The 23177-nt window shown below is 40.2% G+C and overlaps 1 protein-coding gene across 1 annotated transcript in view; it reads right to left on the bottom strand.

Annotated features, from left to right (window-relative positions):
- The window catches only part of macrod2 (mono-ADP ribosylhydrolase 2), a 406707-nt gene that overhangs the window by 10801 nt on the left and 372729 nt on the right, over nucleotides 1–23177 (bottom strand). Inside the window, exons 10-15 of the mRNA XM_085183333.1 lie at nucleotides 20425–20463; nucleotides 18718–18777; nucleotides 14130–14168; nucleotides 13660–13698; nucleotides 11108–11320; nucleotides 10443–10505 (exon numbers count right to left, since the gene is read on the bottom strand). Coding sequence (XP_085039459.1) covers nucleotides 10443–10505; nucleotides 11108–11320; nucleotides 13660–13698; nucleotides 14130–14168; nucleotides 18718–18777; nucleotides 20425–20463 — 453 coding nt within the window. The remainder of the gene's footprint in view (nucleotides 1–10442; nucleotides 10506–11107; nucleotides 11321–13659; nucleotides 13699–14129; nucleotides 14169–18717; nucleotides 18778–20424; nucleotides 20464–23177) is intronic.

Here is a 23177-nt window from a genome sequence, read left to right as displayed (position 1 = left end):
TGATGAAGCAAGCAAACATTTTGTTCTCAGAGTTGATGTGGTAGAAGCAGGAAAAACGAGTGAGCGTTAGGGTATGAGTGAGTCTGACTAGAGCCAGACTGTGATGGCCAGACGACTGGGTCAGAGCGTCTCCTAAACTGCAGTAATCAGTATCTATCAAAACTGGTCCAATGAAATTCCAGTGGTGAACCACCGACATGGTCATTGGTCAGAAATGGCCATGTGGTCCAAACAGACGAGCTACTGTAGTTCAAACTGATGAAAAGTTAAAAAATAAAGTGCATCACAGCTGGTTGTGTGTTAGACTACATAGCCGTAGAACAGTCAGGGTGCCCATGTGGACCCTGCCCGCCCAACTAAAGTGCCAAAAATTGGCACATGAGCATCAGAACTGAGCTTGACAATAGAAGACAATATTGGGCTGATGTTATATATAGTATAATGTTGGACTGCAGCTAATGAATATTTTAATTTTTAATAAATCAGTTCATTATATTCTACAAAAACTGTAGACATCAAGTCTCCCATCAAGTCTTCCTCTCCCCCTCCAGGAAACAGGGAACCCATACAGAGATCACTCATCATCACTCAAAGAGCGTCTTTTGTGTCTGTGTGTATTTTATAATACGTGTGTCTCGGTGACTGTGACTAAAATATGTTCCAGACATTTCAAAAACACATTTGTTGCCTCTGACAAATTCTCTCTCTGCTGAGAGTTGATTCATTTGCCGTTTTTGTGAACCAAACAGTGGGTGGGGACGGGATAAGAGAACTGATCAAAAGAGGAGCTTCAAAGAAGAAGAGAAAAAGTGTAGCCTGTTGGATGAGGCCCTCTCTCTTTGAAGCCAGCTTCTGGGCCAGAGGTGACCAACGTAATGGACACTGTAGACAGTGTGTGCTGCTCTCCATCTCCAACTAAATGACCAGCGTTCTGTGTTTCTCCACAATGCAAAATGATCCAGGCTGCTATGTGGGAAATATATGAACTGTTTAGGTGTTCAAATACAGAATATTTAGCTGCACACTGCTAGGTAGTCGAGTCAGTCGTTTCATGTGTCACCATGGCAACATCAAGCCTGTACCTAACCATGTTCATCAGTTTTTAGTGCCCCTCGACAACAGTGCTTTTTTTGGTTGCTACTAACAGTTTTTCTGTATATTTGCAGCACGTTCCAGTATGCGGTTCGCTTTTCACACATTGCAGCATAAATTATGCGCAATGGGCTGTCACATTAGTGAAGATGGTTTGTTTATTTCTCTGTGTTTGTGGAGTTGCAGTGCATTCAAAGCTCTCAGTGCCACTGTAAGACGGCTGTATCCTCAGCCTTGACAGGAAAGTGTTTACTGAGGTCACGGATAAAAGGAGCAGGAGGGATGTTTTCCTGTATATGTATACTTTTTCTTTGTAGCCAGAGGAGTCGCTGCCTATTGGTCATTAGAAAGAAGGTTTAAGATGCTTCTGTGTTGGCATTACGATTCTGACTAGAGGGATGTGCTATGAAACGGCGCAAAAGAGTTAGCGAGCTACGTGGAGCGAGCTTCAAGTCAGAAGCGCCACAGTAGCTCTCTTTAACCTGCCTAAATCGCCATGGTAACTCGTACTGAACACATTGCCTGGTCAGGAGGTTATGTTCAAAATTTCACAGATTCTTTTATTTACAGCACGTTTTAAGTGCAACATTGATTCTGTGACTCTTCTATTGTCTCGTGAGTCTCCAGGTGTTGATCCTGAAAATGTCTAAATGTTACTTTAGTCGATTCTAATTAGGGATGGGTATTGATAAGATTTTCACGATTCCGATTCCATTTTCGATTCTGTTTAACGATTCGATTCTTTATCGATTCTCTTATCGATTCTTTTTAAAAAAGGAGAACACTAAGGTCAAATAGCTTAGAACTTTGTTTTATATCTTCTCTTTGAACGAGATCTTAAGAGATCCACAGCCCACGGCTTTTCAATGGGGTGTCACAGGGTCCCCAGGAAAAAAATTGTAAATGTAAAATAATAAAATAAATATTCTTCTGTAGCAATAAAACAAGAATATCCAGTAATGTTCCTGCCTACAATTAAACACATTCACTTACCTAAAATCGGGGCATCTGCTGTGGCAAATGGGTGCAAGCCTTTGACCACAAACTTAGTCACTGCTCGGTGACATTCGTCTATCCTGGCCTGAAAGGAGACGCTACCGGTAGACTGCAGCGACAACTGCCAGCATCTGAGCCAGACTCTGTCTGTCTCTCTCATCATGGTCATCTAAATGCACAGTAATGGCAGGTTTTGTAATAAGGCAGATCGCGCTAACATAATATGCACTGTTAGTTGATTATTTACCTGCCGCATTAACGGGAGAGGACGTGCAAACGTTACCGCTGCTGCTGGGTTGAGATTCACGAGTCCGGAGCGGAATTAAAAACACGACATTCATTTAAGGTCATCGCGTGTTTTGTGAGCAAATGCTTTTGCATATTCGTAGTGTTTCCTCCCTTAAATAACATATCTACTTTGCAAGTATTGCAAGTTGCCCTGTTGTCATCCGTTCTCGTAAAGTATAACCAAACTTTTGAGCGTTTGAGCCGCTTAGGAGCCGTGTTTCCTGCCAGGTAAATGACGCTCCGCAACGTGGTGACGTCATTCGGGGCGACTGGAATCGATAAGGGAATCGTTTGCAAAAATGGCAAACGATTCCAAGGAATTGAAACAGTGGGAACCGGTTCTCAACAAGAACCGGTTTTCGATACCCATCCCTAATTCTAATATGCTGTTTAGTCTCTTTTAAACTCCTGGATATGCAGCTACCAGAGCGCAGAGCACACATCAACACCTGTTCCATCAATAAAATAAATTTCACTTTGATCTGCTGACAAACTAAAGCGATTTAATTTCATGTTTAAATGAATGCAGTTTAAAGTTTCAGATTCTAATGTGAAGCCATCACCTTACAAATGAACTCAGCCGTAAAATAGTAAACTTGAATAAAAATGTAAATTTAACTTCTCTGTATGTTAAATCACCAGATTTCTGCAGCATTAATCTCTCATGTTATTTGTAACACTGTTGCGTTTCATTGTTCTTTATTTTTATGTTCATTGTAGATTTTTAGCACCCATTTTTCAGCTGATAATCTCTCTAGAGGAGAAGAGACTACAATATGAATAATTTTTGTATGATATTTGCATGCTGGTGCACACAGGTGCTGTAACCACCGTTGTATTACCTGTTATCTCAGGGTTTTAGGTTTTCTCAAACCAGCTATTGCAACAAAATTCTGGCTGTGTTGAACTTCCCTGGTAGTATACCTCTCTGCGTGCTACAGCCTTCTTTCTATGCATGTTGTTGACTAAAGGAGAGAACGGCAGAACTACGTTGTGAAATTCTAAAAGCTACATCCACACTGGAAGCGTCACAGTAACGTGGTGACCAGGGACCACAGAAACTGAATAAAATTCCACAACTTCAAGTGACTGTGGGTGAAATAACTGCTGGTGATGGGAAGTGGGTGGGCCCAAGATAAACTTTTCTCAACTTTGAAGCAAAGTTAAACCAACTACCAATGAGAGAAAAGAATATTGTTAAGAATAAGTTTGAGGGTAACCTAGGCAACCAGATCCTGGAACGTCCGAATTGACCAGTCGTCAACTTCACAGCGATGCGAACTGTGTGTGAGCAGCTTAAAGACGAAGTTAACTGCTGGTTTCATTATCGGTCTAAATGAACTGGATATGAACATGCTACATTTTTTCAGTGGGGATTTCATGATGAAGCTTCAGAAATGTTTGTGTTTTTATCTCTGTTTTGTTTATTTGATACAGAGTAACCCAAAATTGCCAAAGCACATCAAAAGTAGGAGTCAAACTGATTTTAATAATAAGGAGAAAAGCTGAATTAATGTGACCACTCGGTACTCAGAAACAATGCCTCAGCATGTGACTGATAAAGCTGCTCATACTGAACTTTCACAGTCGGTATAAAAGGCTATAAAATATAAGTTTAGCCTAGTATCTTCATCTAGTGGCAGACTGCTCCCCTAGGAGCCACACAGTGTTACAGTATACAATGTTATGCCAAAAGTTAATTGTGTGCTGACAACCCTTAGCCACAGGAAAGGCTGCGCTGCTCTCCAAAATTAGGTTTACATCACCAGTATCCCACTGTTCACAAAAGACCAAGACAAAGGGGTGCAATACAACCAATTAAGTAAAGCTTTTTTGCTTTTGTAGACAAAGGACCATAAATGCAAAGCGACATCAAACTCTAAGTGGAGTATACTAGTAACTGTGGGATAAATTCACTGGAACTTCGAGCCTCCGAGTGCGTTGGACTCAGAAGAGCCATTTAGGCTTGTTGTTGGTCTCTACCACTCAAGCTGCTACAATAAGGAAGTAAAATACATAGAAATCAATAATATCCCCCCAAATAAACCTTCCTAAAAAGAAAATGCAACCAATTCTCCAGACGGTTGTTAGAAGGGGATTTTTTTGAGCCTCTATTTGAAACTTTTTTTGTTATTGTTTGTGAAGTGGCGAGAGCTGGATTGTGTGCATGTTCTTGGGCACCATATGGTACTCGTGGATGCAGCTGGGCTTTTTGATCACAACATTGCATACAGTAAGCTGTGAGTGGTTGTGGCAAAGCCGCAGTGCTAAATAAAGCAGTCACGGCCATCAATACGGCATGTTCAAAACATCCCGGCCACCAGGGCAGCGGGAAAAAAAATACACATTTGGTGCTTGCAGTTTGTGACATGAAGGCATTCAAATAACAAGTGAAAACTTGGATAATTATGACGAAGTTGAGTTTTCTTTAGTTGCTGTGATGCTTTAAACAACAGAACAAGTCTGAGCAGTGAAAAGGAATCAAAGAAAAAAAGGGACAGAGGAGCAGGGGGGATGTAAGCTCTTTATTTTTGTAATGGGGCCTTGTCTCTGCTGTGTTGAGGCTGAAATGTTTGTGATAACCTGCTGGGTATGTCTCTCTGTCTCCCCTGCAAGCTTCCTTCTGCTTGGCTTTAGTATCCCATTACAGTCTGTCCCTTATTTGTTCGTCTGGTCTGCACCCAGCCACCCCGCTAAAGTAGCCTCCTTCCATAGTCAAGGAGCTCCTTTCAACCCTGTTCAGCCCCTGCCAGAGGCCAGCTTAATCAAAGGTAGGAAATTTTTAGGATCACTTACATATAGAAGATTCTGGCTTCCTTAATTGCAAGGTTTCCTGAGCAATGTTTTCAAGGAATATATTGGGCAAAATTGTAAGTCTAATGGTCACATACTAAATTTACAAGCACGTAACAATAAATATCATCAGAGAGCAAAAAAAATAAATAAAACATTTGCAATCTATAACATGCAAAAGCTCCTCGTAGGTAAAGCCAGCTAAAAACCTGATAAGAAAGAAGGACGAGCTGCTGTTTATTCAATGACATTGAACCTGTGCAGCCATTAAATCTTACCTTTGGAGCTAAGACAATAGCTATCGACTACTGTAGGAAAATCATGCTGCATGAAGGAAAAACAATCTCTGCTCACAATTCAGATTTATTTATTCCTAGCTTTAGGCAAAGAGTCTTATTTTAATTTATGAGTGTTCCAGGAGCTCACTGAAGCGGGTGCCCACTCTCACAAGTCACCAGAACAAGGCTTGCTGAACAGATCTTCCAAACACAATAACAATCTAGCCCCCGATTTTCATTCTAAAGTGTGTTATGAATATTCATAAATATAGGCTGCTTAGGTTTTGATTCAATATGTGGAGCCTTTATAGCATTCCTCCTATCAGGCAAAGAATCGTATTTCTCGTGCAAGATGATGTGTGTGTAGATATACATATATATTACTGTGCCTTCCTCCATATATATCTCTTCCTCGCAGAGATACTCAAGATCAAAACCCATAATATAATCTTCACTTCAGTTATTGCTTTTAGATGCTTATAAAGTTGCATTGGGGTCAGACAGATATAGATATATAGTTAAGAACAGGAGGACTAAATACTTGAACTGAGCTACATATTTATAGTATACAAACAGGCAAGAAAGATAAACACGAGATGGACGTAGTTGGTAATACGAAGTGATAAAACCTGACTCACTGAATAAATTATTACATTAACAAGTTACAAAGATGACGACAGTGAAAACGAACAACACAAAACTGTTTTATTCAGCTTTGCGATATTTAGTGTGACTCTTCTGGGACTGACATGCTTAGCTGTGATACACACTTCCATATGTGCAATATTGAGCTATGTGAGAGCTACGGGGTGTCAAACAATGTTGTTGGCAACTGGGAGACCACAGATATAAATGTGCAAGTGGAAAACAGGATGGCCTTTTGAGAAAATTGTAGAGACATACACAGTCTGTCTGTAATAAATCCTTCAATGTGAATAATAATATGAACATTGTAACCTGCTCATTATGAGGTTAATCAGCGTGGCCTCCCGGTATGAATGTTTTTAAAGACTAGAAAATACCAAGTGGGTAATTTTTAAATAAGGATGCATCCACAACCTCAGGAACAGTGTAGCTCTTTGATGTCTGCTACAGTTACTGCAAATCCTGCTCTGTGGTCAATAAAATGATGTACACAAGTGAACAATTATTCCCAGCAACAAATTAGAAAGCTTTACTCAACAAGAGCCAACGAGTCTTCCTTGCTCAACTGATTTTTTCCCTTGATTTTGTGATTAGGGGCATCCGAGTTATCTTTAATCTTGGATACTGATAGCAAATTGGCAACGATGGTTTCATCTTAACTCGTTAATGTTCAGACTGATGTGTAAAGTTTTAATTTGCAATGCTTTAAAGCACTAGTTAAGCTCAACACGGCGTACGAATCCAGTCAATGTTTTGAAATTATGGGGTTACGACGCAGGTTAGAAAGTGTTTAAAAAATTCACGCAATTAACAACCAGATACATGGAGCTAAGAATTGTTTAAAAAAAGATTTTGTAATACATTTGGGGAAGAAATATTAAACAATGTAGCTCCGTGGCCATTATCATGGGATTCGTGGTAATTACCTCTCCGTTTCTTTTTGTTTTTCAATCACAAACTCAAATGCACATACACACACACACCGAGCCCAAAGCCAGATGCTTGTTTACAAGTGCCTTTGGCCTTTGAAGTGCAAGTAAAGATGTATTTTTGCTACTGTCAGTCTTCCTGGCAGGCGGCGAGGTAAGTCAGATATAGCAAATTCTTGTAAAAAGAGACTTTTGGAGATGATTGAATTGGTAATGTTAGCTCACACTAAGAGGGCACATAATGGGAAATGGCAAGGCAAGATCACTGGTAAAAAAAACATATATATGTATATATATAATTAACCATATTCTAATGATTTTGATCCTACGGATACACATTTGAGATTAGTGCATGCAGCCAAGTTACCCAGGATTGCACAGGCTGCCAGCCCAAATCCATTTTATGGCACGTTCAGACTTTATCCAGAATGGATTTAGAAAGTCTGGACAACAGACAACATTCTTGCAGTTTGGATCCAAGATACATTTGGGAGCAATTTCCAATCAGTTTCAGCCCATACGCTCTGGCCACTCAAAGATTTAGAAGGGCTTTTTGTTGCACTTGCAATGCAACACACAACAATGTCAAACTCAGAGCGACAGAGTGGCGCGGACCAGAATCCATGCTGCTACTGGACGAGCACTATGGAGGACAACAACCCATTGAGGGAAGGAGGGATACGAAAATAAAAGTTGTCTGTGAATAATTTGGGAGGCATAGTCCTGCAAAGAAAGGCTGCGCTGGAAAGCCAGGCAACCAGCATAAGTTGTTAACTAGTTATAGGCAGTTTGAAAAGTAAGGAAAATGATTCATCTCATCAAAGATTAAAAATTAAGACACATAAACAAACATCTTGGGGAAATAAGGCAAATATAAGATATGATAGATGTAACGTCTGTTTGACTGAATGGCAAGATAATCTTCAAAGGTATTTATGTACTCTAGAAATGCACAAATCTGTTACAAAACTTAACCGAGGTACGTTTTGCTTTCAGTTACTGCCTGATGTTTTGACAGAAGCAATCAATAAGTAACATGAAGAGGAACCTAATGTACAGAGTGGATATATGATGTTATGTCAGCGTTGAAAATCCAGCAGAAGGTCACACATGGAAGCTCAGAAGATCCCTGTGTGCACACACAAAAGCTTCACATACAGACATATGTGTGTATATGTGCAGCAACCTCATATTATATCCTCAAATTGTTTGATTTCTCATGCATTCGTCCCATCATTATGAACTATTATATTACCTCTTTCAGTGAAGCAGATTTAACCTTTACAGCCATGAGCAGCCAGCCTGATTACACTTATGTTTAATAAAAGGTTATTTGCTCTGGAATCATTTGGTCTTGTCTTGTGAATAGCTGGTTACGCATGGCTAAGCCAAGCTGTGTTGGTCTGCATGATATTCAATATCTCAGACTATTTGGGTTTGCACTCCGTCCAAGGCTGCTGCTCATCTATACCAAATGCAATCTGCCTGCAATCAGGAGTGACACCACTGTTTATCGCCCGACTGTGGCACCACGCAGTATGTAGCCTATGGAAGCCTAGACGGTGACAGACAGTAGCGGGCTCAGGCAAGAGGCAGTCAACAGGGTGGAGTGAAGCTTTCCACTGAAGAAAATCCTGTAGAGTTTGAAGGCTATATTTCACTGGCTTTCAGGGAGAACGGAGAAGGCTATCTGAGACAGATCTATCAGGAATGTTCACTCTCACCCTAAATTAATTGAATGTCAGTCAAGGAGAAAGTGAAATAGAGGCAAGAGAGTGACTGAGACCTTTGTGTTAGTGGAAGTGGGGTGGCTGGGGTTCCAAACTTTAGCCTTAACTTCTTAAAAGAATTACTCAGTGAGAAGCCAGAGAAAATGTGGTAACAAAGACAGATAATCTATTTGTGCAGAAACAAACTGCTTATGCTGAGAGAGAAGCCTGTAAGTGGATGGCTTCAAGAAGTTTAATAAATAAAGGCTACATATATGGAAACTTTGCTAAAAAAAAAAAAGAGATGGCAACAAAGTAACTATAAAGTACAATTTCAGCTGATTACTTTAAGAGATTGTTTTCTTCTATAGTAAAGCATACTTGGTGGTTTTATTCTGGTTAACAACAAACAATATCTCAACCTATGTCTGAATACTTGACATAACAATCCTTTATTTTACACCTAGCCTTAATACACTTTCTTACTGCACATGAAAATATTTTAAATAAGTACACATCTATAGAGCTTAAAGTACTATAAAAATGTATATTTGTTTTCTTAAAAAGTTCCATCTGTGGATTAGTATATACTCATTACTCTTAGATGGTGCGCTTTTCTATAACAAGTACTTTTTTTTCCTACACATGCTTTATTTGTGTCATTCACACTTTAATTAATGAGCCCAAAGGTGCTTTGGCATGCACACTGGAGAAGCCAGGGATTGAACCACCAACCTTCTGATCAGTAGATGACCTGCTCTACCTGAGCCTAGCCATCCTAGCAGCAGGAGGGTATATGGATGACCACAAATAAACTAGAGTGCCCATGCTCACACTGATGAAGTACAAACAAACCAATGGTTTAGCCCACTGATCTGTTTTTCAGTTGTTTGGGACATCAGTGTTGGTTTATAGGACAAAGCAGTAAGCCATGCAAGGCCCTGGATATAGACTCAACACTTTTCAAAGGATTTGTTGACACAAGACTCTCCTGCAAAGTCTCTTCTAATCCTAGCTTCTTGCTACGTTAAGCTATCTATTACACAAATCAGAAGCTTTAAAATGTTACCCCATACCAGACTCTGCTAGGAGAAAATAAGAGCACTATTGCATTACGAGTTAAATAGTATGTTTTCAGTAGTAGTAAAAACCACTGGCTGTGATTTAGCATGCTACAATTATGATACAAAGCATCATTGCTATGCAAGGTATGGGGAAAAATATGCTGATACCATTAGTCTGCAGAGCAAGCCTGATTATTGGAGTGGCTGCAGTTACTCAAAGCGATACCAGCTAATCAAAGTGAGAAATAGACGGTTTGTCGCCGTCTTCACCAAGCTGACAGCTAAATACAGTCATTTTTATGACTGAAATGATCAGTTCAGGGAAAATCTGCCAAGTAAAGAACAATGCCGATTCCACACAGTCATAATAGTCACTGATAACTTTAGAATATGCTGTAATGTGATGCTGGCTGTTCTCAGCATCACCATCATGGCTGCTGGAGATGTGTTTGGCCACTTGTGGTTCCCTGCAGTCGTAACTTTCTATACTGATTGATGTTTCAGGTGGGCAGAAACTGATTCCAAGTATAAACTAGTGCTACTAACAGACCAACAAAAATACAAATTCAGTATGCAAGTATACAAATGCATCACACTGGACCAGAAAAGCACATTCATACAAATCAAATCCAACAAATCAGATCTTACCTTCCATATTGTCGTCAGGATTTTCCACAACATTTACTTCCATTTGAGGAGCCTGCACTTCCTCTGTTAAGGAAAAGAAGCAGATGTTACACTACACTACTCTAACATGACACAAGAGTCTTCATTGGCCTGCAAAAAACCCCAGCTCAGCCTGTCTCGTCTTCAGTCAGAGCAGCTCTGTTAATATGCCTTAAAACATGCATGTGCTGTGGACCGTGAGGCTCGGTCTGCATACAGTTTAGATCCAAGACCTCCTCACTGGGGTCTGTTTTTTCTGTCTGTACAGCTGAAACGTTTGTGCATTTATTATTAACCAGCTCTGTACTGTAACATTACATTACTGATAAAAAGAAAAAAAATCAATCAAAATCAGTTTTTCCATTTAGTTATTTTAGTTTTTAGTTATTTTACTATACTACGTTTCATGAACTGAACTGATTTATTCATATCTTCCTGCCTAATACCCTGTGGATATTAACCTGTAATTTAACCTCTTAAGCCCCAAGCCTACCTGATCTCCTGCTTTTTGCCCCCGTATCAGGGGGCGTTGGGGCTTAAGAGGTTAAGAAACAACAGAAAAACAAGGAAATCATCAGAAATCATTTTTATCATCAACACTGAGTATCTGGATAAAACACACAGCCAAACTGCTCTCTTGTACATACCTTTCTTCCCCTCTGTATTGTCGTTGGTAACAGTTTCTTGACCTTTGTTTTCATCGTGGGCGGGGCCTCCTTCATTGATATTTCCAGTCTCTTCATCGCCATCGGTCCCTTTATCGCCATCGGTGTCTTTATCCCCATCGGTGTCTTTATTTTGAATTTCATTCTTTCTGTCGCACTGTTCTGGATTTTGCTCTGCGTTTGCTGGATCACCATCTAAAGGCACAAACAAATAAATAAATAAATAAATAAAAGGAAGCGCATTTTGAAGGATTAATTCAGACACTGGGAGTCAAAGCTCTTACTATTAAATCTAGCTACATGTGGCACAAAACCAACCTGTGCTTCATTACTGCTGACAGAAATCTGTCAAACATATTCACACCAACAGGTAGCTCTTTGTCAGTTTGAATGGAAGTAACAGAAAAGAAGGAAACATCGTCAAAAGAGTTGGAATGGTGGAGGTTTTAAGGGTGTCTTTTGGGGGCGTGCAGCCAAAAAGAGTTTTTAACTTTTTAAAGAAAAGTCATCTATATTCAAAAATATGTACAGTATTAGTAGTCAAAGAACAAAATATGAGTGTAAAAAATAACACAAAGCTAAATGTGGATGAAAACAGTATCTGATGTAGATAAATTGGCTAATATTGGTTTTTGCACAAAGACTACATTTTTTACTAAGTAACCAAGACCACAGATTGAACATCATATTGATTTGTGGTGGCTGGATTTCACCTGCAGTACACACACACTTGAGAATGATGTAACAGCAGCATTTTTTTTTATTTTGTGCAGCATTTTTTGCAGAATTATCTTGCAGGTGTTGTTTTAAATTGTATATTTTTGCTCTTCCAAGCTCCTAACTCTCTGTTTATGTCTCATGAGAAAGTAATTACATATCTCAGCTCTTGGATACCATCCCAGGGTAGCATTTGCTATAACTTGCTCATGGAATATCTACAAAATTCATGTTCAGAGAAGCTCTATCTGTCAAATTGCTGTCAATGGGATTGGATTTGAATAAAACAAAAACAGAGGAGAGACGAGGCGCTGCCAGTATGCAAATGCAGAATCTTAATTATATACCAGCAGCACAGAGGATATTCAGGAAAGAGAAATGGTTCTGGCTCAAAGTTAATAGTTGCTCCTTTAAAACACATTCACACACACACGCAGTTCATTTGAGGCTCTTGCTGTCAGCACAATACAACACATCAGAGCCTCTGGATGTGTTATACATACACATTTAAAACAGTGTGTACTACTTATTTCTGCTCTGCTGACAAGATGGCTCAGGTTGGATTTAAAAAGGAAGAAATACTCTAAAAAGATTGAGCGACTGAGAAGCTGGATGTTGGTCAACTCTCATTGTGCGCTTCAATCAAATTCAATTCAATTTCACTGACATATTGCCAAATCACATCAACAATGTGGTGTATATATTGTAAGGTAAAGACCCTGCAATAATACAGAGAAACCCCCAACAATCAAATGACCCCCTTTTAGCAAGCGCTTGGTGACAGTGGGAAGGAAAAACTCCTATTTTAACAGGAAGAAACCATCAGCAGAACTAAGCAGGTCGCAGCCATCTGCCGACCAGTTGGGGGTTATGGGAGGAAGACAGGACAAAAAAAAGACAAATAACACACTGTGGAGGAGACCCAGGGATAAATAATAAGTAATGATTAAAATTCTATTTGAGTAAGTGCTGGGTACAGTAATCTCAGGCTACGTCCACACGTACCCGGGTATTTTTGAAAAAGCTGATTTTTCTATGCGTTTGCACCTTTCATCCACACGTAAACGACGAGGAAAACGGAGAAAACGCAGCGTCAAAGGTGTGCGCCTTTTTTGACGTCACAATGTGCGCCACGTTATTGTTTCGGTGAAATGGATTTCTGCAATGGCGGACTTAGACAAAACACTGTTACTGTTAATTTTACTCTCTGCAGTGTTTAAATGCTTATATATACACACAGTTTCTGTCCTTCCAGACTGTTCTGCTTCAATGCGCCGAAGGAAAACGCTGCTAGGAACATGCCAAAGCAACAGGTGGCGATATATTCCTAACCGTGCAGAAATATTGGACAATCAGAAGTCTAGAAGCTTAGGTGGGAAAAAGTAAACAAAGCTGGGGCATAGAAGCAGAACCGAGTCGTATGTGTGGAGGGACAGTAACTGTGTGTGTATATGTAAGCATTTAAACACTGCAGAGCGTACAATTAACAGTAATAGTATTGTAGAGATTCATTTCACCGAAACAATAACATGGCGCACAGTGTGACGTCAAAAAATGCGCACACCTTTGACGCTGCGTTTTCTCTGTTTTTCTTGTCCACACATAAATGCAAAAACTGAGTTTTAGAAAATATCCACCCTGGCCGGAGTTTTTAAAAATCTCAGTTTTCAGTGACCAAAAACGCCGTTTACGTGTGGACGAAAGGTGCAAACGCATAGAAAAATCTGCGTTTTCAAAAATGCCCGGGTATGTGTGGACATAGCCCCAGACAACAGGTAATTGCACCGTTGGACCCTTGATTTGTAACTGTACTTTACCTTGACTCTGACTCTCCATCTCCACATCTTGAGGTTCACCTGTATTTAGAAAGACAAGAGAAATTCAAAAGAGAAAACATACGGGTTTAGCGCCAGCGTCTGGAGTTGAATCGACTTGGCTTTCGATATCACCTCAAACAGCCTTTTCATTCCATCTCTTTCTGCAGCTTTGCCTTTGTTCTACAGTATGAGAGCAATGGATCTACAAAGACATGCATAAATTAAGTGACAAAAACGAAGGGAAAAAGAATGTCACTTCTAAAGCCATACATAATTGAGGGATTTCTTTGTTCCACGCGTCTGTGATAAGAGAACTTTTTTTTTTTTGTTAGAGTAGTGACACACGGGATGGAAAGACTGTACTGAAACAAAGAAAAAAAATTACATTTTTGATGACAAATGACATCAAGAAGCATCGGTAGAGCCGAGAGGCTCAGAACATGCGCTAATGGTCCGTAGAGCTACATTACCATTGTCACCGTTATCTTCATCACCTCCTCCCTCTGTACCTGAAAAGGGAGAGAAAAAAATCATCAGCCAAACAGAGGCATCGGTATGAATAATACCAGTCATTCATTTTAAAAAGCAAAGGAAACAGTCATAATAATGATCACTGTTTAGCTCTTTATCTTCCTAATGCAAAGGATTTATTTTGAGGGTGTTGACGCCGCATTTTAAAGCAGCAACGTCCAACCTAAGTTATTTTTCATTACTGAAACAGCATTATACTGTTGGGACTGTCCATGTTTGAGTTTACAGATACTTGCTACTGATGTTTCTAATAACATTTTAATTACTCTATATTTTGCATAAACACAACAGGGGACTAACACAGGAGGTCTTTAACATACCTAGCTTTAAGACAGCAGTTTTGGGTCTTTGTTATAAGAAAGAGGCTCTTAAATTTGTAGCATTGGGGAAGTAATAAGCCACAGTAGTGCTTTGAATATTTGCAGGGCATGTTACTTTATGTTGCGTGCATAAGATAACATGCCGATGTTGTAGTGTTGCCCAAACTCACCCTGGTCAACAAGACTGAATAAAAATATTTTTGCAGTTTTGGTTATAAACAAAAAAAAAAAGAATCATCTTACAGCTTTTTATGTAAAAGCATATATATGCTACACATATATTTGAAGAACGTTACTCGTACATTACACACAGGTGCTGCCATCACCAAACTATAATTTCAAGTCATTACAGCTTTTATCCTGTTACATCCTCCTATAAACTGAACTCCATAGAAATGTCCACCGGATGCACAAAAGGCAGAATTTGATATGAATAAAAATCCTATCTGTTACTACTCCCACCCTCCTCACCGCTTTCTTGCACTCTTGCACTCTTACACACAGACAGGCACATAAACCAATGACATTTGGGACAAATTGAGTAAATGAAAGCCATGACACCAATAAGAGAACATGCTTTACAATGGCTATTGTGCAGCTTCTATAATTGCTTTTTTAACAAGCTGCAGAGAGAAACCATTTTTCATATCTATGCAATTTTGCCCTGCACTCAGAACAATAAAAATGCCAGCCTCCATTAAATGGGAAAAAGGCCAGTTCTACCAGTGCTGCATGTTTGTCTCAAGTATCTCTGTCCATCATGCAGAATGCTGGTGACACACAGTAGATGGCGAGCCTTTCTATTAATCATGACTGGCATTTGAGATAGAGCCACAGACAGGGGGCTGAAAAGAATACTTTATTGGGGGAAAAACAACTTAAGATGAATCCTCCGCTAGCCTTGAGGTCACCTTTTTTGTTTAAAATTATGCGAGGGCCTTGTATCTGTCCAAAGTATCTATCTGTCCCAAACAACAATTTATCAGATATGACAAAAGACAGACTGTAATTTCCTCTTTGTTATTTGATCATTTGTATTTGGCTTATTGAATGAAACTGCATTCAATTTGTGATAAAGGAAAACGTGGGACAGATTGTGGATCGAATGCACACACACACACACACCAAAAGACCACATGCAAGAATGAAGGAAAAACAAATAAATGTATTGTGCAGATGTGACTTCTAAAGGCTCTGAGGTAAGATCAATTTAAATGCTGTCTCTTTAAAAGGTAAAAACCCAAATAACACCTTCAGGATATCGCTCATCCATGAATACGAAACACCAGGTGGCAGCATTGCCATAGCTTTCTTACCCAGTGCTCGCTATACAATACTGTCATCACTGTAAATAAGGGTCTGACATACTTCACACAGAAGGGTTCGGGCAACACCTCGAGACTTTTACTGTCAATATTCTGATGAATTCCACTTCAAGAAACATGGTGACAAAAAGGCAATTTTAGGTACCCGCCTGCACGTCTGTTGACTGAGCAAAAGCGGAATGTTTTTCCGAATAAAATGTTCGTCTCACACACACTTAAATGATTTATTAATGTCTACATCACATTCAGGGCTACAGTATTACAAGGACATAAACTATTTATAGGCTGATATTCAACCTTCCTTTTGTACCCTACTTGCACGCCTGTTAAGTAAACATCACCTGTAGTTGATGTTTACTAGTAAATAAAAGCAATATCTCAGACGGGAATAAATGGAAATGGGAACAAGTTAACTGGAATGCGTGAACGCTCACACACACTCACATCCAACCATTAGCTCGGCTCCAATCCCCCCCCAACCAGGCCTTTCTACTATTCCTTTTATTAAGGCAAAGTGGAGCAAAGGACAGGAAAAAAAGATAAAAAATGAGGGAATGTGAAAAATTCATGAGACATTTGTAAAGGAAAAAGGAAAAACATGAGCAATAGCAATCGTTCAAAGACCTTTTGCACGTGAGGTGTGTGTGCACAGAGTAAAGAGTAAGCACGTTTGTGAGAGATCCTTTATAGGGTACCACGGAGCTAGATGGCATCCCACAGAGAGGCTCACTGTCTGTCCACACGTAGCGTTATTAATCTGCATGTCCACTTTGTGCCATCTCTCACCATCCCCCCCTCTCTATCCTCGGTCTTTCCCACTAAACTTAAGCATTCCAGGCAAACAGGCATTGATTTCTGGCTTAATGTTCATATTTTACTGTGTCCTGTAACACACTAATCTCACTAATACCAATCTGATATCAAATAATGGGCACTGTAGTGCCGCTTGCCAACTCAGGTGTGCTCTAAAGAGGTTTGAGTCCAGCTTGGAACTCCTTGCCAGCTTTCACCTCCGTGTCTCAGCCACCTTTTTACCTCTCTTGGTTTTTCTTTCTATAGCTTGTGGCGTCTGCATGCTGTGCTTCTGTTTCATGTGGATTACATCACAGCACAGCTCATCACACACACACAGAGTCAGTCTGTGACCCCCACCTTTCATATACTCCCCAAGGATGTTTGCCGGTGACGTTGGATCATGTTAGCTTCATTTGAAGAAGAGATAAAATGCTGTTGATCAAACTTGAAAGCCACCTGCATTGTTCTTTTAATATGACTTAATCGTGCATCATGTATGCAATGCTGTGTAGTGAAATATCCTTTTTGAAAATTAAATGAAATATATGCATTAAAATAAGCTGTATTTTGATGCTGTCTAGTGTTCAAAAACTGAAGCTGCTGTGTTGTTTGAATGGTGAGTTCTACCACAGGTTACTTGCTCTTTTATGTTTGGCCTGGGTGTATGTGTTAATTGTGTGCTTTTAACTGTCTCCTTCCTTGTGTCCACTGAGGCGAAAGAGGCCTTTTGCTTGTGAGGTGACAAAAGAACTGTAAATGCAGCAGTGCTTCTGTGTGGGACGGAGAGATCCTATAATTACCTTCAGTCCACTAACCAGTGTATTTATCAGGGCAAAACATTGGTGAAAACCTTGATGTTTTCCCTTCATCAGTACTGTGACTAAAAGCCCCTCATATCTGACCCATGGACTGTGGCGTGAATTCCCTGAAGAGTAATGGATCTCACAGAGGCATATTGACAGACACACTTCATCAACTCTGCTGCAGAGTTGATGCTTTTTTTTTAAAAAAAAGGTCCTTCACTACACCAATGACTACAGTGCATGAAAGAGTGAAATACATATTTTAGTTGCTAGAAGAGCTTGCTCTGGTACACACAAGTAGCACGAGGCTCTCAAGCACCTTATAATGTCTGTTTTATGTAACTGACAGGTTGTTTTTGCACTTAGCGTTTACTTTGCTTTCTGCAATCTTGAGTGTTTTCGATGATTAATCCCACCTATGTGCTACATCGAACCAGACCTAACCTTTACAGTGCAGGCAGCACAAAATCATTTCATTGCCTCCCTGTGAGAGAGGTTGTGTCAAGGACTGACTGTTCCCATGCTAGAAAGCTGTGCCAAGGCCTTTTGTGAATGGATTAGTTACTATTAAGCTGCGGGGCCTGATAAATTAGGATTTATAAAGATTATTACAAAATACTTATGCCCTTCTAATGCTGATGATTGAATTTGTGAATCATACTGAATTACTGTGGATTATGGCAAAGGTATGTTGAAGAGGCAGGGAGAAAGACTTATTGTGCTTTGTTGAGGAACACAGAATGCTGTGGCGCCCTTGAAGTGACTGCACTATCTAGACCAGCCTCTCACAATCAGTGAGAGGAACGGTTTCCCCAAAGACAACAGCCATGACTGCTATCTTCAAAAATTTCCTGCAACCTTAAGGCTTGAAGACAAATGGATGGTGTACGATTTTAATTGCCTACTAACACCCTCCAGTGTAAGAATCTAATTATCTTTGGTCCATCGTATCGGAGAAGCCTATAATTGTTTCAATATTACACATCCAAAGGGGCTGAAACTGCAGAATAGCCAGATAATGGCTTCTTAAACAAGTTTGCCTCTAAGAAAACATTCTTTTAAAAAGACCGAGCTTCATCTTGTATTCATTTCCCCAAAGAGGAACTTGGCATCAGAAGAGCAAGAGATTACTGACCAAGAGAACGCTCCTTTACTTTATACACACACAACAACTGTTTTTAAAGTAAACACATATCAGTGTTTCCTCTGCCAGTAAAGTTTCCTTGGCGCGTTAGGAAGAAGGAGCCGGAACAAACATGCACAGTCAGAACGAGCACACTCTACCTCTGGTGTTGTCCTCGCTCTCTTCCTCGGTTGCTGCTTTGGTAGGGGGTTTTATGTTATCTATAAATCAACAAAAATAAATGGTGATTCAGTTGGGCAGACACATCCTTATCCCAAAACGCTACCAGGAAGCAAAGAGCATGTCGTTCTGGCATCAAGGTGAGTGAGATGGTGTGAGTAAAGCTGACTCTTTGAAGCAGTGATTATTCTTGGCCGTTCTGTCTCTGTGGACCACGCGACAAAAGCCCGTGGGAGAGCATGATGGCTCTTGTGTTTTGTTTTATACCTGCCTGATAAAAATGACGCTGGTGGGAGAAAAGGGGAAGAATGTGAGGCTTTGACACCAACTCCAGACCACAGTCTGGGACAAAAGCGTCATTCCGTGTGAGAATTGCAGTCATTTGAGCCTTTGAATAGCTTCCAGGCTGACTGATTCAAACTCTGGCTGTTGGAGCAGAATAAAAGGCCAGTCTTTGGCACCAGTGCAGAAGCCCATCAAACAAGGCCAAACTGGACCAGGAAAGGGCTAGTATGATGATACAACAGAGCCAGGAATTATCAGGGGTTGTTTCAGTATAGTGTGGTACTGTATGCAGCATAAAATAGCTGGTGAGGAATACAACAATAAAAACCCAGCACACTTGGTCAAGACAAAAAAAACAGCTCCCCTCGACCAAGCCTTTACGATTCAGCCACATTGTTTCACTTTGGAATATCACATTTTACAGTGCGCTTATAAAACAGCCCTTTTATGTTCACCCAAAGTGAAAACACACATGCGTGTAATTGGTAGATCATGGGGGTGACTTTTGGAGAAAAACATTTTGATAGCACCCACGTTTCTACATCTACAGTAATCTGAAGACTTTCTTCTGCAGACTGTAAAACTAACATTGCTTTTCGCTCAGATGGCTGCACATGTACTATGAGGTTTGAGCAGTTAGATGTGGGAAAACCTCACTGCTAATCCCACTGTGATCACAATTAAAATAAAATAAAATAAAATAAAAGCTCTTCACGTACTGCTTTGCAACACTCTACCTTGGAGAGAATTGCTACTGGCGGTATCAAACATTTATCAAACATCTCATAAAACTGAATTTTATACAGTACGTCTGCAAGTAACAACCAAACTGCTGTTATTGTTATTATGTTATTATGGCTATTGTTTCTGCTATTCAAACGCACACACGCGCTTCTATGTGGCCATCAGTTTGTGTCATTGCTTATTCAGGACATCAGTGCACAGACAAATGTCAGTAGTTTATCCTGATAAGCAGTATCTGGTACGTTCAGGCCTCGTTCCAAGATGGTGTGTTGATAAAAGCATTATGCGCTGACAGTTTGTGTTTGTGCTATCACCCGGTGCACGCTGCGGAGGGATGTAGCTCTGCTGCTTCTTTGTCACTCGCTTTAGGTGGTCTGAAGGCATTGTGCCCGTAAGCCGGATGAAGAGAATGGTGTTGGGAATTGGCTTTGATATAAGCTCTTGTAATGTAATGCACCTGACATGAAGTATTTTTAACAGCGATGAGTCAGGCCTGGGATTCAACTTGTCGCTAAATGCATAAACATTCAATTTCGTCTGCTTCGCGAAACCCAGCAAATCACTGTCATAAGCTGAAGCTACACCACTCACTCACCCTCTGTGTGCTTTAATGGAGGTGTTAAGGTGAAAAGGCAACCATGAAATATTCTGTCACTCACCTTCCTTCGGCGGCTCCTCTGTAACCTCCATGTCATTGTCTGGCAGAGGGGGAGAAAACGACAGCGTGTCAAACCAGGCTCTTTTATAATGCACGAGCCGACTCATGGCAACACGATTATAATATTAGAATATCACAGTGTTATGATGCCGACTGCTGAAACCAAACAATGAAACTCGAACCTGCACCCACCCTTGTAAATCGGGGAAATACGATCACATTTGTGTGTTCCAAAAGCTTTTCGCTGAAACTCTTTCACCTTCTGTTCCTCATCACACTCAACAACCTCCTTCAATTTCCCACCAGATGGCCTTGGATATCGAGAGTTATTACACCAAATGACTGAGTATGTGGGTATATGTTTGGGGAGAGGGGGTCACATTGGAGAAACATTCTTTTCCAATTATATCTATGCTGGTAGGCTCAGCATAAATGACATAAAGCCTCCCATTTCCTGAAAATACAAGGACTCCAGGCTGGCGTGGACAACTGCGTCTTTAAAAAAAACAAAAAAAACCCTTTGATTTTCTCTTCTTTTGTCTGTAAGTCTATTGTGTGAGACAGACTGAGTGTACTAGAGGTGTTCTGGGTGGATGAGTTGAGTTGCACAGCGCGAGATGAGACGGATGCTTTGGATGTTTATGCTTCAGGAGGAACTGCAGAGTGAGAGATGAGGCAAGAGAGGAACTGTGGATGCCTGCTCACGGCTCCTACACACGATACACACTCATAGACACTCAGATCTTGCACAGCTCAGCATGCCTCTCGATGCCTTGTGTCAGGCCACTATATACACAGTACATGTGTACTTGCCTTTTTTATGTGCACAGTTCATATGAATGGATTACATTATTCATGAGGGCACGTGTATTTTTATGTGTGTGTGTGTGGCTGTGCAGGAGTCTGTGAAATGATTGCACTGTGGTTAACAAGCAAAAGCAAGCGTTAGCTTTGATGAAAGGCTGTTGTCATCTGTTCTGTAGAAGTGTAACCATCAGAGCTCCCAGTGGATCCAGCGACAGGCTTTTCTTTTGTATAACACTGAATAAAAGGGTACAGTGCATTAATCTAACCCTGCTTGGGGAAACAAAGGAAGGTCCACTGATACAGTACTACAACAGCGCAAGAATGGAAACATCAGGTGTCTCATCTCCGGCCACACATGATTCTGCTATGATCACGGCTCAATACAGGGAAGGTGCAGTATGTTTTAGTCCAGAACGACCCGTGTGACACCTTTTTTTGGTTCTTGTTTTCTTTCTAGGCCATCAAACCAAAGAAATCGCATACGCATACACATTTAAACAGGATGGCGTGATATGATAACTGACAAGAAAGGATCAGCTGTTTGACAGTACACAGGCTTATTCACGCTCTAAGAAATAGATGACAAGATTGATTCTGCTCACATGTCTGCATGCTAAATGTGAAACAATAGCTGGTACATGGTTAGCTTAGCATAAACTCTTTAAGCAGGGGAAGAGAAATCTACAACCACGTAGCAAAATTAAGTAATTATCCAATCGGAGTGACAGTGAAACTCCAGGAATGCTCCCGAACTGGAACCAATAATAATGTATAGGTACAGTTCTGTGCAAAAGTTTTGAGCTACCACTCATTTCTTTATATTTTCTAGGAAAACTAGAAGTCGGTGCAGAGATGCAAACATATGTAGAAATCGAGTATATAAGGTAAAAATAGGGAAAACTGATTGTACAGTTTTTACTGTACAATCTAATGTGCAACTACCCCCTTATATCCAAAGGGGTCAGCACAGTGGATCGGACATGTTGCCACTGATTATGAGTCCAGTTCTTGTTTAATTTAGCATACCTTAGCCCCTTCTTATGAATGGCTTTTTGAAAGCCACGCTTCCAATAACAGCACATCTGATGAGGTTTCAGTGAACAGTAGATGGATCAGGTCATGACTTTCAGATACTTGTTTTGTCCAGTTACCTGAGATTTTTTAAGAAAACACTGCACACCATATCAAGATCTGTCAAGTGTTTTGGTCAACAGCTCTTCGGGCATCACCCTGTTGGTGCAAAAATAATATTTTATGTCTGTCGGGCTGTGTTATCTTTGGCATTTTTCATAGCTTCAACCAAAGAAATTGGAACAAATGATGCGTTTTCGTGAGAAGCTTCTAGTAACAAAATGCTCAAAGATACAATTTAAAACTGTTTTTTTTTTTTTTTTGCTAAGCTGTCTGTAGACACAACACTGATTCATCCCTCAAATTAGGTGCCTGTTTTATGTTTGAATGATTCATAGTTCAGTGTCTAGTGGCTTAACAAACTAAAAACCACTCCTTTGAAAATGGTGGTGTAGAAGGACTGGGCTGAAAATGAGTGAAAAAGACAAAGATAAACATGCAAAGACTATCAGAACTACTGTGCAAGACCACTTTAAAAAATGACAAGAAAGTCTGGCTATTTGGAAGCAAAATAAACAAGAAATAAGGATTGCTGCAAGGCTTTTGCACGGACCTCAGTATTTTTTCTCCACTTTTGATGGAGCTCAGCTCTTTTCCAGTGTTTTATGCTATGCTAAGCTTAGCTGTCTCTAGCTTTTTAACAAATATATATGAGAGTGTTATTGATCCTCTCATCTGACTCTTGGAAAGAAGTATTGACCCTATCATTAAATTCCTAATAGTGAATGAACTATTCCTTTAGGGTTACATATTCACGCACAAATAGGAATACCTTGTGAGAAATGATATGGCCATATTTAAATTTAAATAGTGTCC

This window comes from Neolamprologus multifasciatus, chromosome 13 (assembly GCF_963576455.1).
Source record: "Neolamprologus multifasciatus chromosome 13, fNeoMul1.2, whole genome shotgun sequence".
NCBI lineage: Eukaryota > Metazoa > Chordata > Actinopteri > Cichliformes > Cichlidae > Neolamprologus > Neolamprologus multifasciatus.
The sequence above is the reverse complement of the archived record's forward strand: the minus strand, read 5'-3'. Positions and strand labels throughout refer to the sequence as shown.